This window comes from Apus apus, chromosome 11, assembly GCF_020740795.1.
Source record: "Apus apus isolate bApuApu2 chromosome 11, bApuApu2.pri.cur, whole genome shotgun sequence".
In the NCBI taxonomy this organism is placed as follows: Eukaryota; Metazoa; Chordata; class Aves; order Apodiformes; family Apodidae; genus Apus; species Apus apus.
The window spans coordinates 19,396,536-19,412,212 of NC_067292.1; the positions used below are offsets into that span (position 1 = coordinate 19,396,536).

A 15,677-nucleotide genomic window follows, 5' to 3' on the forward strand; every position below is an offset into this window, starting at 1 on the left:
ATGATGGATGAGCTGGCACAGGTATGTGCTCAGTTACACAATGAGTGTCACAGTTTTCTCTTTAAGATGGGGCAAGTCTGGCATGGTGAAACAGATCTCTTCCTGCATTTGAGTTGTCCATGATAAAACCAAGCACAAATATAAGCTCATGACTCAACACATGGGTTTTGTCTGGATGATCTTTCAGAGAAAAGAATGCCTTGAGGATTGCTGAGCAGCAGCTCTCTGAGGCATGCCCAAAACCAACCCCAAACCCAGCACAAACCCTGCAGAGTGGAATTCTTTCTTTTTCAGACTTGAAGCTGCACCTCCAGAGTACAGACTATGGGAACTTCCTGGCCAACGAAGCCTCCCCGCTCACCGTCTCCGTCATAGATGACAAGCTGAAGGAGAAGATGGTGGTGGAGTTCCGTCACATGAGGAACCATGCCTATGAGCCCCTAGCAAGTTTTCTGGACTTCATCACGTGAGTACCAGCTGTTGGTGAACAACATTTGAAACACTGGTGTTCTTCCAGACTTGAGGGCTCTCAGAGCAGCTTCCCACACTCAGCCTTGTAGCTGTGTTTTTTCTGCAGCTCCTTGAACAAAGCTGTTTTGGCCATGTCTGGAGGTCTCCAACCAGCAGCACAACATCATTATGTTGTCCAAGGCATCTGCTCCCAGGGTGTGTGTGTTTCATTGGCACCTCTGCTTGGTTGCCTTTGGTGTCTGTAAGAGCCATCATCCTCATCCCTCGTGTTAAATGTTCCTGGGATTTAAAAAAGGTGATCCTGCTGAAAAACATGTGCCTGGTCATCACAGCAGTTGCCTGTAAGTTCTGACCCACTGAGGTCAATCAGCTTTAGTCAGGGCTGCTGTGATCCTGCCATCATGCCCTCAGGGGCTGCAGACCTTCCCCTGATTCCCTCACAAACTGGTTTAGGGAGTCGAGCTGCCTGAAAACTGAACGCCTTTTCCCTTTGGGGGTTAATCTTTGACTGATTTGTTTTTCTCAGCCAGCTCAAAGGGATGCAGTGAACACCAGCACTAGGGAAAGGGAGGGCCCAGAACATGCAGCAGGAAGGGGAAGAACAGGGTTGCAGCCCCCGTTGTGTCTCTGTCAAGTGTATGAAAAGACCACAGCAGGTTCAGCTGATCAGAAAAGCTTGGAATAGCACTGTTCTCATCAGTAGCTTCTAGTGCTTTTGCCCTGATTCCCTGTGTGCTGCTCTTGTTTTAATTGGGAATAAAATGAAGCTGCAGTTCTCCTTCAGTTGCCAGTTGTGCTAGTTTGCATTTGAAACATGGAGGTGAAATTGCCTTTTTTCCTTTCCTTGGTCTACGTTCCTGTAAGCTCTAGTTTGGCTTGCAAACAGCATAGCCAGTGGCCTTCTCTGACCAGTAATGAGATATGGACAAAAGTGAGTTTCTAGTTCTGTGGAACATGACTTTAACTTGCATCTCTGAGAATAGCGTTATGCTCTGTTCTCCAGTTGGAGAGCTGCTACATCAGCATTCATGCATTTGAGACAGTGAGCTTGGGCTCATCACAGGCTCTTTGGCAAGTGATGCTTCATCTTGTTTTGGCAGGTGTGTGTGTTATCTTGCCACCTAGAGATTTTAATGATGCAGGCTGATGTGGAGAGGCCTTTGTGGTCAAATAAAAGATTTTTAAGTTTTGGTCTTTCTGTGGCATCTCCTGCATGTGCAAATACTGATTAAAGATCCATCTCTCTGCCACATTCCTTCCTGTTCTGTCCTTTTTGTGTCTGGACAGTAGCACAATCTTTTTTCTAACCCAGTGGCTCGTATCTGTTATTTTCTGGGTCGCTTTGCTTAAGCTCCATGTCTTTTAAGCCTTTCCTATATTCTAAGAAATACATTTTTTTCTCTTATGTCTGTCACTAAAATTCCTTGAGTTTTCATATTTGGCTCCAGGTATGGAGCAAGACATGACAAGTCATCAGCAAGACATCAGTAAGCCCCTATTTTGCAGCAATGACTGAAGCAGTTTCTAGCTGATCATCTTAATTGTATAGAGCAACCTCCTCTGTTCTCTCAAACTGAAGTTAATAATAGAATCCCAGACTGGTTTGGGTTGGAAGGGACATTAAAGATCACCTAGATCCACCCTTCTGCCATGGGCAGGGACACCTCCCACCAGCCGAGGTTGCTCCCAGCCCCATCCAACCTGCCCTTCAGCACTGCCAGGGATGGGGCAGCCACAGCTTCCCTGGGCAACCTGGGCCAGGGTCTCACCACCCTCACACTCAAGAATTTCCTCCTCATGTCCAACCTCAATCTCCCTCTTCCAGTTTTAATCCGTTCCCCGTTGTCTTCTCCCTCCCTGCCCTTGTCCCAAGTCCCTCCCCAGCTTTCCTGGAGCCCCTTCAGGCACTGGAAGGTGCTCTCAGGTCTCCCTGGAGCCTTCTCTTCTCCAGGCTGAACACCCCAACTCTCCCAGCCTGTCTCCAGAGCAGAGCTGCTCCAGCCCTCCCATCATCTCCGTGGCCTCCTCTGGCCTCTCTTCAGGAACTCTGTGTCCTCCATTTTTGCAGTGGGTCTTAATATCTTCTCCTGATAATCCTCATGTAGTTGGTGACTGGGCTGCTAGAAAAGAGAGTAGACCAGATGGGACTTCTTGGGCTGCCTTTCAGGCTATGTTTTGTTCTCTAGAACAGTCCCATGGGTTGTAGTAGGTTTTGGTTTGGGGCAGGGGGCCAAAGTGTCAGGAATTATTGTCCTGCTGACAGTGTGATGCTTTCCATGCACCTCCCAAATAGCTGGAGAGGAGAGCTCTGTTTGGAGGCTGGCAGCACAGACTTGTGCCAGCAGCCGTCGTCCCACCCAGGGCAGAGTTGCAGAAATGTTCAGCCAGAGGATGTTGGCAGGGCTGGGGGTGTTGTCATCCTGCCTACCCTGTGTGACAGAGGCACACACCAGTGCCACTTCATCTTCCACTCTGGGTACACAGAAGGTGTGATGAGGTGATTTATCTTTGCCTTCTGACCATGGCTATTTCCCAGTCCTTTCTTTTAGTGTAGTTAATGAAACTCGAGCAGGAAATGGTAAAGACCTCTCCTGGTAGACAGCTCCAGGCAAGTGAGGCACCAGGTGGTCAGAAGAAGAAATTGTACTGAACTGAATGTGTCCATGTGCTGAACTTTTACAGGCTGAATTGAAATAAAAAATGGTGGAAAGATGTGGAAAGTTTTTGAGCAGGGCTGGCTTCTGCAGGAGGAAAGCTTGAGGTCACTGGGACTCTCTTGAGGGAGAGACATTGGGTTGTAAACAGAGATTTTTAAAATTGAGTGGGTTTGTAGGAGGTATGTCTGGCTTAAAATGGAAGGAAATGTTTTGTAGCATGTCCAGTTCAGCTCTGAATCTCACTGCTGCTGGATGCCTTTGTATGTAATTACAGTTTTGGCCTTCTTAGAAAGACTGGATAACCTTGCACAAGACAGGCCTGTCAAGGCCTGTGAAACACTTGGGTACCACCTCACTGAGAGTGGCCAGGCTGTAGAAGGAGCAAGCATTTAAAAAACAGTCAGGCCTTCTCTCTCATGAATGTTCTGCTGGATTTTGGGGTGCTTTTGAGTTGATCTACATGTGACTGTGGTGCTCTCCAGAGTAATGTTGGAGGGTGCTCCCATCTTGACCTGGGATGTGTTGCTGAGAAAATCTGGGGAACTGTATGGTCTTCACAGCAGCTGTAGTCCTTGCCACCTCTGATTGCTCCAGAGCCAACCTGCCAAAAAAGATGATACTTCGTGGTGTCTCTTGCCTCTTCTAAGTGGCCAATGAACTAGGTGAGGACATGGAAAGTAGAAGCAGCAAGGGGGATGGTGCGTGGACTCTGGAGCAGCAGGAGGATCTGTGTTCCTGGTGTCCTCTCCTTGCCCAGCTCCAAGGAGCTCAGGCAGTGCTGCCTGGGCTAGCCGGGAGGTGGCACTCCAGCCCCGTGGCTGCCTGTCCCCAGGGGCACACCCTGCCCGAGGGGAGGCTGGTCACCTACAGGGGAGGTGGGAGGTCAGGGTGTCCCCTTAGCCTGGGGGAGAGGACAGTGTTTAAAAGCACACAGAACTGACCCTGGGACGCAGCTCGGCAGCAACCCCACACCAAGGTCTTCGTTCCTCAAGTTGCTTGCTGCCACTTGAGTTTTGTCCTGTTGTGCTCTACTTCTGGCAGCATGCTGACTCTTTCCTGGCTCCAATCCTCTCCCGGAACTCTTCTGTGGCAAGTGTTGCCTTGTTAGTATCAAAATACTGAGGAAGCTGGCTAATTTTCCTCTTGTTTTATTTGTTTTTGTTTTTTTTCAAGTGGTGGCTGTAGCTGGCACCTCTGCCACTGCCTGTCGTGGCAAGGAAAAGCTTGACCTGTTGGGCCTGCCACAGTCTCTGTAAAGCACCTGCCAGCTCTGCCTATCACTAGGCAGCTCCTGGCTGGAATTCTGCTGGTGCTTCCCTGTGTTTTTCAGTTGCCCATAGTAGGTTCTGACTGGTAGGCACGAGTTGGCTGGTGACATCTTCTCCAACACAAACAATTGACTGTTTGGCTGAGGGAATGCGGGCAATGTTCTGTAGGGCAGCAACAAACAGGTATTAAGTGTACTTGAAGCAGCAAAACCCACTTCCTGAATTCAACAAGCACATATTGACTTGTGGGATGGAAGTGGGTTTTACGTTCTTCTTGGTGATGTGCTGCCCTGCCTTTCTGTAAAGGCTTTGTTCTTTGTGTTAGCCTGACACTGTGCCATGTCCCATCTCCTTCCTTCCAGTGTTCCTGCCCATGGTTTAGGTAGGATCTTTACCATGGTGTTGCTCCCCTCTCTAGCCTGCTGCAGCCTGATCTGATTGTCAGCTTTAGTATTTTTCCAGGGGGGTAGGAAAAAGGGTTTGTGGTTTGTTTTGTTTTTTTTGTTTTTGTACCCTTGTTTCAGCACAGTCTCTTCCCCACTCTGGAAAGTCTGGTTTTGCAGCAGCCTGACTTGAGGGCTCTGGCAGCTCTCGGGCTTCTTGAGCCCTTGCAACAAGCTGATGGGCAGAGAAGGGTTTGATCCTCTGCTCAGGTTGGGGACCTGCTGGTAACTTTGTGAAAACTGAGTCTGCTGGAGGAGTGAGTTCTGGGGAGAGCGGGGTCTAAACACATTTTCCAAGTCCATGGTGGAGCCCACTGTCAGAGGACAGACCAGGTCATCTTTTGTCTTCTCACTGTACCAGTCTGCAAGGGCTGGGAACGGGTTCTTTGTTGCCCTGAGGATGTGGCTGGGAACTTGGCTTTCAGTTTGTTTTTGTAGTCACAAGACATGTTTTTGATGAGGCTGCATGTACCTTTTCCCCCACGCATGCCTTTTCTTAGCTGACACTTTCCTCTGTTACCTTCTCCCTGACCCAGTCCTGCTCTGCCTCTCCCTTGCACTGGATAGATCTAGTTTCTGCTGCATGACTTTTGAGTTCAAACTTAATCTTGCAGCAGTGGTTTTTCTGGAGCCAAATTGTTTCAATTGCTACTTGAGCTGGAGAGCAATAATCCTCTTCTGTGGAGTAGGAAGTTGCCTGTCTTAATTCTAAATATACTGAAGTGTGCATCCTGGAGGTTACAAAATAGGATTAGGACTGCATCCTTTTGAAGTCCTTGACTGCAGAATAAAAACTCCAAGTGCTTTACATTAGACACTTGCAGTTTTTTTGGATGAATGCAGCACTTTGGAGGAGCTTTCCTAATGCTGCTGTGGTTAAAACTGTGCTACATTATTCTCAATTAGTTATTGAATCCTTGGTGGTGGTGGGATAGGGAAGCAGAGATTACTGTAGTGGCTGGGGATCCTGCAATAAAAGGTTTATGAGCCTTTTCTGGCAGAGAGGGTTTTGGCAGAGAAGCCCAGGTTTCTGACAAACAGCTTCCCTGTTTGCAGGGAGTGCAAAGTTGAACTGATAAGCCAAGTTCTTGGAGGGATTATGCAATATTCAAAATAAGAGGGCATGGAACTGATGGGCTGGAAATGGTCACAGGCTGGTGTCACCTGGATGGTAGCATCAGACCTGCATCTGTTCTTCTGCCTAGCCAAAGGCCACAGTTCCCCAGAATGAGTACTGGTCTATGAAAATGGACTGGGTTGCATGCCTGAGTGGTGGCTGTGGAAGTCACCTCTCAAAATGGTGTGACAGTTGGTGTCCTCACTGGAAGGGGACTCTTTGAAAGGTATGTGTTGTGTTGAGGGGATGCTTTTTTTTTTTTCCCCAAACCTCTAGTGTCTGGAGTATATTTCATTTGAGCAGTGGATTTGAACAGGAGCAGCATGAGCCTCCTTCTCCTGAGCAGTGCTGTCCTTCCCTTGGAAGGTGTTAGCATGGCCCCCACCAAACACAGGGAGCCACAGGCATGGTGGCAAGAGCCAGCAAAATGTTCCAGGTGGCAGCAAAAATGCAGCAAGAGGCTCCTGATGATCTCCAGGTGTAGACCTGTGTTTCACTAAGAGAAATCTTTTACAAAGCTCTGCAGCCCTGAGAAGGGGCTGTAGCAGGCAAGCTGTGGGTCATGAGGTGAGAAGACATCCCTGACACCATGCCTGTCCAAGCTGATGCTGTTTCCTCCAGGGCAGTGTGTGGACTCAGCTATCTTGGGCTTTGTTGAAGCTGACTCACTGATTCTGCAGCTCACAGGGTGGTCCTTTCGCTTCCCTCACGTTCCTTCTCACAACCTTTCCCTCTCCAGACAGAGCAGCCTGTCTGTTAGCTGTAAAACAGGGAGGGAAGGAGTGTGTGAGGGATTATCACTGCTCCTCTGATCAGTGGATGGATGGTTGCAGCTTTCCCAGAGCACAGCCTGTGTGTAGAGCCTTCAGTTGGATGCATGTTCCCTGAGCACTTCTGTCCCTGTGTAACATGCTTCGCTCCTTGCTTGAAACTCTTCTCAAGTTCTGTTGATGGATTTTAGCACCTTTCCTTTTACCTTTCCATCCATTTGCCTCACCCAGTGAGGCAAATTCAGCCCAGAGAAGTCCTCTGGAGGCCAAGGGCACTGCTTCTGAAGACTTTCTGAGGGCATCTTGGCTCCTGGTTTTCTTCCCCAGATCCAATCTATGTGCTAGTTCAATGTCTAGCAAACACTTCTCTAGAGCCTTGCAGAAATACTGCAAAATATTGTAATATTTAGGGGCCAAGCAAAATCTTGTGTCTACCCCACATGGTTTCCTGCCTGTCAAGTGCAATGATGACTTTTCTTGTCTTCTGCTGGCAGCAGGTCTGTCTGCACAGCCTCATTGTGTGTGTAATCTAAGCCCAGACCACACAATCACCAAGAATTGGGTAAAAAGGGCATTTAGGCCATTAAACTCACTCAGCTCCCTGAGCTACTTCAGGCAGTTTTGGGAGCAATGTGAGTTTGCACAGTGCAGCCTTTAATCTTCTTTTATATCCTTGGAATGTGGGCTTGTTTGTTTTGGGTTTTTTTTAGTGCTTTACATGGAAGGTAAGTAAGAAAACAGTATATGCAAGTTTGACTTTTGAAGCATGGTGAGATGTTTCTGGTCAATATTTAAAATGGTATTAGTGCTGAAGTCTGCTCAGCACAGCTCAGGGTGCCAGGACTCAGCCTTACATCCCAGCCTGGTGTTTCTCAAGCTCTGAGGTCCATCTTTGAGGCACCAGGTTTAAGCCACCAGAGACTCTTGCAGAAGGCTCCAAGGTGTTCAAAGCATTCCCTGCTGTTTCAAGGAATTTGTAGGCATCTAGATCATGTCATATTCCTAAAGCCTCAAAATTTAAAAGCTCTTAATCTAGCATTTTTTCTTCTTAGCCTTTAACACAGCTAAGGCTGTATAAATGCTTATAAGTTACCGGATGATGCCACTGGAAAACTGAGGTCAGTATCCCAAGAGACCTAGGCTCAGTAGAAGATGGTAAAAATCATGTGGAGATGCAGCTAAATATAGATTAATGCTGAGAACATTCCTAGATACTTGAATTTGAGAGGCTGCCACAGCCTCTGTAGTACTGTGGAGTTAGAATTCTTTGCTGTGAGATGGTCTCCTTGGTCTAAGTTTAGCAGAGCACCCACTTACTGGCTGAGTTCCCTTGCTTTGTGGTGGCAACCATGAAATTCTCAGCCTTCTCTTTGGCAGGTTCATGAACCTACCACTTAGGTGTGGTTTTTATTGGTGTGACTCTAGGAAAGACAGTGGGTGAAGACAGGACTTGATCAGGGAGCTCTGAGTGGAGACCATCGCCTCTGCTCCTGCTGTTCCCTGGACTGTCTTTGAGTTTTAGCTGCACACAGGGGGTCCCAACTGCTCCTGGCCAGAAGCTGCTGGTCTGACTTCTGCTGGTCTGAGCTGAAAACTGATCTAAGGGTTTGAGTGCATTGTCGTCACTGGGACAAGCCTCAGAAGGACACTGAGGTTTTCCTGCTGTGCAGCCTCCCTCTCGTTTCCCATTCAGGACCTCTGTACAGTTATTTACTAGTGATTTTAAAACAACACTTCAGATAAGAAGCGATTTGACTGTTGGCACAGTTCTTAGTTTCTCATTCATGCTGTGAAGCCTGCGTGCTGCTGTCCCCTGGGGCACGTTTGGAGCTTCAGAGAGGTGTGACAAGTGGCTCTACCTACCAGCACCTTTGCTCAGGTCTCATACCCAGTGGGATAAAGAGCTGGGTCTGTGGACTTGTGAACAAACCCGAGGCAGCAGTGGTACAACCATCCCAAAATACTTTCCTTATGTTAATTCCCCCAGCCCCTGAGTACGTGAACTGGATGAGTCGTAAGAGGGATGTGCTAGATGCTAAAGTGACTGTAGTAGCTTTAAATCATCAAATCCCAGACTGGCTAGCCCTCTGATCATCTTCATGCTCTCCTCTGGACTTGCTTCAACAGCTCCATGACCTTCTTGTGTTGGGGACTCCAACATAAGAAGGACATAGTTCCAGGTGGGGTCTCAGCAGAGCAGAGGAGGACAGTCCCCTTCCTGGCTCTGCTGGCCACGCTGCTTTTGATGCAGCCCAGGACACAGCTGGTTTCTGGGCTGCAAGTGCACATCACTGGCTCATGGTGAGCTTCTCATCAACTAGGACTTATGCCAAGTTCAGAGCACTGCTCTGATCCCACTGGAGATTTCCCTTTTTCATCTCAAAATAACCACATGCTTCTACAGTCATTTGAGTGACTGCCCAATACAAACACACAGTGACTTTTGCCTTGCTAGCATTAGTCTGCATTAAAATCTGAGGCTGGTTTTGAAAAGCATTGAAGTTGCCTGAGCAATGCAAGACCTTAACCCATCCTGGCAAACCCCAGAGCCACAGGTCTGTTTGAAGATGATCCAAGGGCGGGAGCAGCTCTGCTCTGGAGGCAGACTGAGAGAGTTGGGGGTGTTCAGCCTGGAGAAGAGAAGGCTCCAGGGAGACCTTAGAGCACCTTCCAGTGTCTGAAGGGGCTCCAGGAAAGCTGGGGAGGGACTTGGGACAAGGGCAGGGAGGGAGAGGACAAGGGGGAAGGGATTAAAACTGGCAGAGGGAGACTGAGGTTGGACATGAGGAGGAAATTCTTTGGTGTGAGGGTGGTGAGAGCCTGGCCCAGGTTGCCCAGGGAAGCTGTGGCTGCCCCATCCCTGGCAGTGTTGAAGGGCAGGTTGGATGGGGTTTGGAGCAACCTGGTCTGGTGGGAGGTGTCCCTGCCCATGCAGGGGGTTGAGACTGGATGATCTTCAAGGTCCCTTCCAACCCAAACCAGTCTGGGATTCTGTGATTCTTGTGCATCAGGCCACTGCTCTCTGCGGTGGCTCCTGTCACCAAGGGCTGTCCTCGTGCCCCCTTGCAGAGCAGCTGTTGAGCTGCACTTTGGCAGAGCTTTCCAAGGATCCCTGAGATCAGGTCATGCAGTGTTCTGCCATTAGTCATGCTTTGTGATCACTTGCAGTGTTGTTTATGGTTTCTTCAGTATCCTGGAGCAGAAAGCAATAAAAAAAGCCCCAACCTGTCTCCTGTAGGACAATGACTCTTTCTGATTAGGTTAGATTAGTAAGTGGGGGAGGGAGAAGCCTTGACTGTCTTGGGGTTGCTGCCTTGCAGGGCTTTGCCCAGGGGCCTTCAGGCCCAGTTGTAAATGCCCCATGTGATGAGCTTCCATGCATTTTATGTGCTCCTCTGCTGAAAAGCCTTTCCCAATATTCAACGGGCTATTGCAATCTTGCTTGCAAGTCTCATTTATCAGTGGAGTAACCTCAAAAGGAGGAAACCATAAGTTGGCCAAGAACCTGTACCTGGCTTTTGCACATGTGCTTTCCTCCTCCCTGATTCTGCTTGATAACTTCCCACAGGTGGCTATCTCAGATGTTAAGCTTCCAGGGACTGGCTCTCCTCTGCTTTCTCCAAGAGCTTTCTGCTGTGCTGGTCCAAGACCTCAACCAGCAGTGAGAATGGTCTCTCTGACCTGCTGGATGGAATATTTCTCCCCACATACAGACCTTTTGGCAGATCCTGGCTTTGTGCTCGTTGCCTGAGTGTCACCAAGGGCATATTGTGCTGGACTGGGTGTTGCTGGAGGAGTGAAGATACTGGCTTTGGTTGTCTTGGACTTCAGGAAGCTGTAAGCCAACTTCTCTCCTCTGATGTGGATGATGGTTCTGTGCTTGCTGACTCTTTCCTGTCCTTTAATATGAAATTATTCTCTTCTGTGAGACGTTTCTGACGCTTCTCAGTATCAACTAAAAGCATGTTTCTGTGAAGGTGAATTTCTGGAATACACCACACCTCAGTTCAGTGGCTGACAGGAAGAGTGAAGCAGGGTGTAACTGCACCCTGACTGAACATCCCCTCTCTTTGTGTCCATCTCCTCGTATGGGCAGAGAGCAGCCCAAAACAGGAGTGTAAAACACATTCCTGCCAAGAGAGTTTTGCTACAGTCTTTATGGAGGCATGGTTGGGGGCTCGAGATCAGGTACTGTTTTATCACTTCATTAAAGCCCTGCCACCCCATGTCACTGCCTGTAGCTTCTGTAAAGCTTCCATGTAGTGCTTTCTCCTCTGAACTCCTCCTGAGAATTCCCAGGAGGCTAGTGCAGAGGATTGTCCTCGCTGAGGAGCTTGTTGGAACTTCTGCCTTCTCTCCAGTCTCCCACCAGATCATCCCATGTCCTAACCTCCTTTCCATGCCCAATAAGGGCTGCAGTAAGACTTCATGGTGTTGCAAGTGACCAGCTACTCCTATTTTCTGATGTCCCATTGTGTGGTCCTCTTACTAGCTGTGCTGAGAGCTAGTGAAGGTTAAAATGCTCTTGGAGGGGTCTAAGCATGCATTTACCATGAAGGTTGAAACATTTGAAGCTGGTGAGAACCTAACAGGCGGTGGGGAGGGTGATGAGTCTGATCAGGCTCCGAGCAACCTGGCAGGGAAGTCTCCCTGCAGATGTAGGGGGTTGGATCTAGATGAGCTTGAAGGTCCCTTCCAACCCAAACCACTCTGGGATTCTATGACAAAAGCTGCTCTGTTAACAAGTAGTTGAAAGTTCCTAGGAAAGCTCTTGCACATTGTCATGATTGACTGAGTCAGGATGGTTTTTACTGGGATGAAGCAGGGACTGAGGGTAAGTGTGGTCTGGGCTTGCTGGAAGGAAACAGGAAATATTAGGAAGGGTTAGGAAGTGGTGCTTGCTGTCTGCCTGGCCTCACCAGGCACAGGAAGACTTCTGTCCTGCTGCAGCTCTTTTGTTATCCCAAAGGTTTGAAATGCTTTTGCAGTGGAAATTTGAATGAGAAATTTCCCTTCTGCCTTGAGCGTGGCAACTCCTCCTCCTGCAGGGATGAATCCTTCCCTGGCAGCAGGATAGTCACAATAGGTAAAGTGCTCTTTCAAAAAGTTGCTGCTGGGTGTCCTTGGATACCTTGGCATTTGGTTTATAAACTGTAAAATTCCTCAGACTGAAGGATGAGGAAACAAGCAAGTTAGGGGGAATAAATGAAATGTGGAGAGCTATGCCTTGCACTCTGGCAGTGGGAGCCAGCTGGGTTGTCTTTCCTGGGACCATCAGTTCAAAAACCAGAGCTTCTCATGCATGAAGAAGGCTTGGGCTGCTCTCCCCAGAGGTGGCTGGGGCTTTCATGCCAAGCTGGGCTGGGTGTGCAGGGATGAGCTTGGTGTGACTCCAGGAGCTAAACTGCTCTGAAGCCAGACCTGTTAACCAAAAGGGCTCAGTTCCTCTTGTATGGTTGACTTTGACCAGGCTCCTTGCCAGCTGCAAATAACCTTGCAGAGAGCAAGAACCGTGGTAAGCTGGGAAGAGCTGTGCTACCAATGATCCTATAGCCTTTGCCTGTTCCTTCTTTGTAGACTGAATTGAAGAAATGAATTTGGGCTTGTTTGGTGAGAGTAATTCTGGTGTGAACTTTCCTGAAAACTACTGTGTTGCACTAAGCAAACTTGCATGTTTGAGAGCAGATGGTGGAGCTGGGAGATGATCCCTTGTATCTTTGGGCTGGTGCACCTTGTGAAGATGCATCTGCCTGAGGGTGCAGATGCTTGTATTTACCAGGAACCAGCTGTTTGCCTCAAGGTACTCACCCTCAGTTCTCATGAACAGGCTCTTCTTGCTGTCCTGGAGATTGCAATCATCTCCATGGTGAGAGTTGCACAAACAGGAGGGAGGATAATGATCTTCTGGATTAAAGGGCAAGAGGAGGTTTCCCAGCATGTGAAGCTTGTCATGGTTCTAGATGGAAGGTCCCTGGAAAGAGAGGCTGCAAACACAGGCTCTGCAAAAACGCTGGGGCCAGGAGGTGTTACCCAGCCCTGCAGGAGAGGAAAAGGCAGCACCTGTTTGAGGATCTAAGGTGTGGGTTTGTTCATGCATATGTGCCCTTTGAGCACATTTGAGAGGCAATAAGCCCATCTAATAAAACCTACTGAGATCTGCCTGGAACTGGCTCTGCTTCCCTGCCTTTGATGTGCTTCACAGGGAAACAGGGCTGTGCTAGGTCCTCCATGTTAGCTTGGAAAAAAAAAAAGACCAGCAGCATCCCAAGGCCTGTCTGACAAAGGTGTGGAGAGCCTTGGTGTCCCTGCCCTTGCCCTATTCCTGGAGTGCTGGCCTGATACTCCCTTTCTTCAGTGCTCAAGTACATGTGGGAAGCCTGAGACTCAACAGAGCTCCAGCTCCAGAAGTACAAAGGTCCTTCTGCTGTTCTAGCTCAGGCCTGATCTCCTTTGGTTTGGAGCAGCTCCTGACAAGGAGCTGCTTCAGGTCTGTTCCATCATCTAACTTTTTAGAGTTAGAGCTCTAGCAGTGAGAGCAACGGAGTGTAAAATCCCAGATATCCTGTCCCTTCCTTGTGCTGCTGAGGGACATTGGCAAAGGCTTCTTCTGCTGCCTGGGAAAAAAACCTCCATCTCACTTGATGTTTTTCAGGTTCTCAGCTTGGGTGGCTTTTGCCTCAGCTGATGGTGAAGGTGCCTAGAGCATGACTCCTGTTCTTGCTGGGGATGCTTTTCCTCTCAGCTCCTTGTATTTACATGATGCTTTGATCCCTTGCTTGGACCATCTACTTGAAGAAGGCCACCAGCCTTTCCTGTATTCCTAGTCTTCAGGTCCTTCTCTGGCTGAACTGGGAAAGTGATTTTTCCCCTCTACTCGGTACTGGTGGAGGCCTCACCAGTTCTGGGCTCCTCAGTGCAAGAGAAATATGTACAGACTGGAGAGAATGTCACAAAGGGCTTGTGTTGGTGGAACTTGTGCTGAGCGATTCCAGATTGAATGTCCCATAACTACTGGGCCAAAGACTGAATCTGCTGGTCCTGTATAATGTAACTGGGGCAGCCACGATTTCCCTGGGCAACCTGTTCCAGGGTCTCACCACCCTCACACTCAAGAATTTCCTCTCCTAATGACCTAAGTCTCCCCTCTTCCAATTTTGATCCATTCCCCCTTGTCCTCTCTCTCACTGCCCTTGTCCAGAGTCCCTCCCCAGCTTTCCTGGAGCCCCTTCAGGCACTGGAAGGTGCTCTAAGCTCTCCCCAGAGCCTTTTCCTCTCTGAACTACCCCAACTCTCTCAGCCTGTCTTCATAGGAGAACTGATAGTGGTACTTAACCATTTCAGAACGTATGTACATCCTTGCAAATAATTCAGAGTTCAGTAGGACACAGTCCTGAGCAGCTGCACCTGGCCGTGCTTGGAACAGGACATTGGGCTGGAGACCTTCAGAAGACCCTTCCCATCTACTACCCTACAGTGGTGGGTGGGAGGTGCCCAGGTGGTGTGGTTGAGGTGCAGCATAAATCCCAGCCTGGGGCTTTGCTTGACTCACTTTTCCTAGGCTGGCACAAGAAGGAGCCATTAAGGAGGCTCCTTACTAGTTTTTTGGGGCAAGACCTTTCTGGAGATGTCCCCAGGTGCTGAAGATGTGTGCCTGTCTGTTGCCAGGTGCTGGGTTTTAATATTATTGGTGTAGTGACAGGCTTCCTCTTGCCTTCCTCCAGGTACAGCTACATGATTGACAATGTCATTCTGCTGATCACTGGGACTCTGCACCAACGTTCCATCTCCGAACTGGTGCCCAAGTGCCATCCTCTGGGAAGTTTTGAGCAGATGGAAGCCGTGAACATTGCTCAGACACCTGCTGAGCTCTACAATGCGATCCTGGTGGACACTCCCCTGGGTGAGCAGAGCTTTTTCAAACATATCTCAGCTGTTTGTGGAACAGATGTCCCTTTCTCCTCCCAGTCTAACTAGGTTGTGCTGCGGAAAGATGAAGTGGTGGGTAATGCACAGATGTGGCCATGCTGCTTGTGGTGGCTGGGCTGTAGTTCAGGTTCATGCCTGTTCTATGCCAGTTTTCCCTCTGGAGGGGCTGCTCTTTCTCTGTACATTTCAACAAATGTCCAGAACAGCCCACTGGGGAGTTTGGTTTGTGTGAGCCAAGCCTTGAGATGTGGTGGCAGTGCAGGTGTAGCTATATCTGATCTGCTTGATATGTTCTCTTGGGAACCATCACCTGAAATGAGGGAGGAAGGAGAAAGTTTGAGAGGTCTTAGACCAGTAATTGCCATGGGACACGTGCTTCCTTAGTGAAGGGCTATCAGGTTCTCTGCTGAAATGAGTCACTGAATTTCCAGCACCTTTACTTGGACCACTGGGTATTTTTTGTAGATAATTGTGGGGATCTGCACATGCCTGCTCTTGTTTTGAAACTGATAAAATTAGCTCTAGATCAAGGAAAGCTCTTTACATACCAAAAAACCCCAAGCAGCAACAGCAAAAAAATAAACCTAAATTAAAAAAAAATATACATCTCCCAAAGCTCATTGTGTAGCAGGATCTTAGGCACTGTCTTAGGGCTACAAGCCTTGACCAGGAGGTGTGTGACACTAAACCCAACGGTCAGGTTTTTTGAAAGATAAAAGGTGTAGGAAGTGATTCTGGAGAAAATCTGGCAGTCTTATTGCAGTACTAGGAAAGGTAGTCACAGGAAGTTTTCTAGTTTAGCATTTGTGGGCAAAAAAGTGATGAGGTGTGCCTGAGTCAGTGATTAATCATTCTTTTGGGGTTGCTAGAAAGAGGAAAACACTTTAAATGATCACGTTGTCTTTAACCCTGGCTGGGTTTGGAACTGAAAGTTCTTCTGCAGATGTTCTGTGGAAGTGAACAGGGCAGGTGAAGTGAAATAGTTGTCATGGAAAAATGATTTTCCAGCTAGAGCCCAGCAGAGG

The 15,677-nt window shown here is 48.6% G+C and overlaps 1 protein-coding gene across 1 annotated transcript in view; it reads left to right on the top strand.

Moving 5' to 3' along the window:
* Window positions 1–15,677, top strand: part of ATP6V0D1 (ATPase H+ transporting V0 subunit d1) — a 37,426-nt gene that overhangs the window by 10,678 nt on the left and 11,071 nt on the right. The window contains exons 2-3 of the mRNA XM_051629393.1: window positions 295–466; window positions 14,448–14,626. Of these exons, the coding sequence (XP_051485353.1) occupies window positions 295–466; window positions 14,448–14,626 (351 nt within the window). The remainder of the gene's footprint in view (window positions 1–294; window positions 467–14,447; window positions 14,627–15,677) is intronic.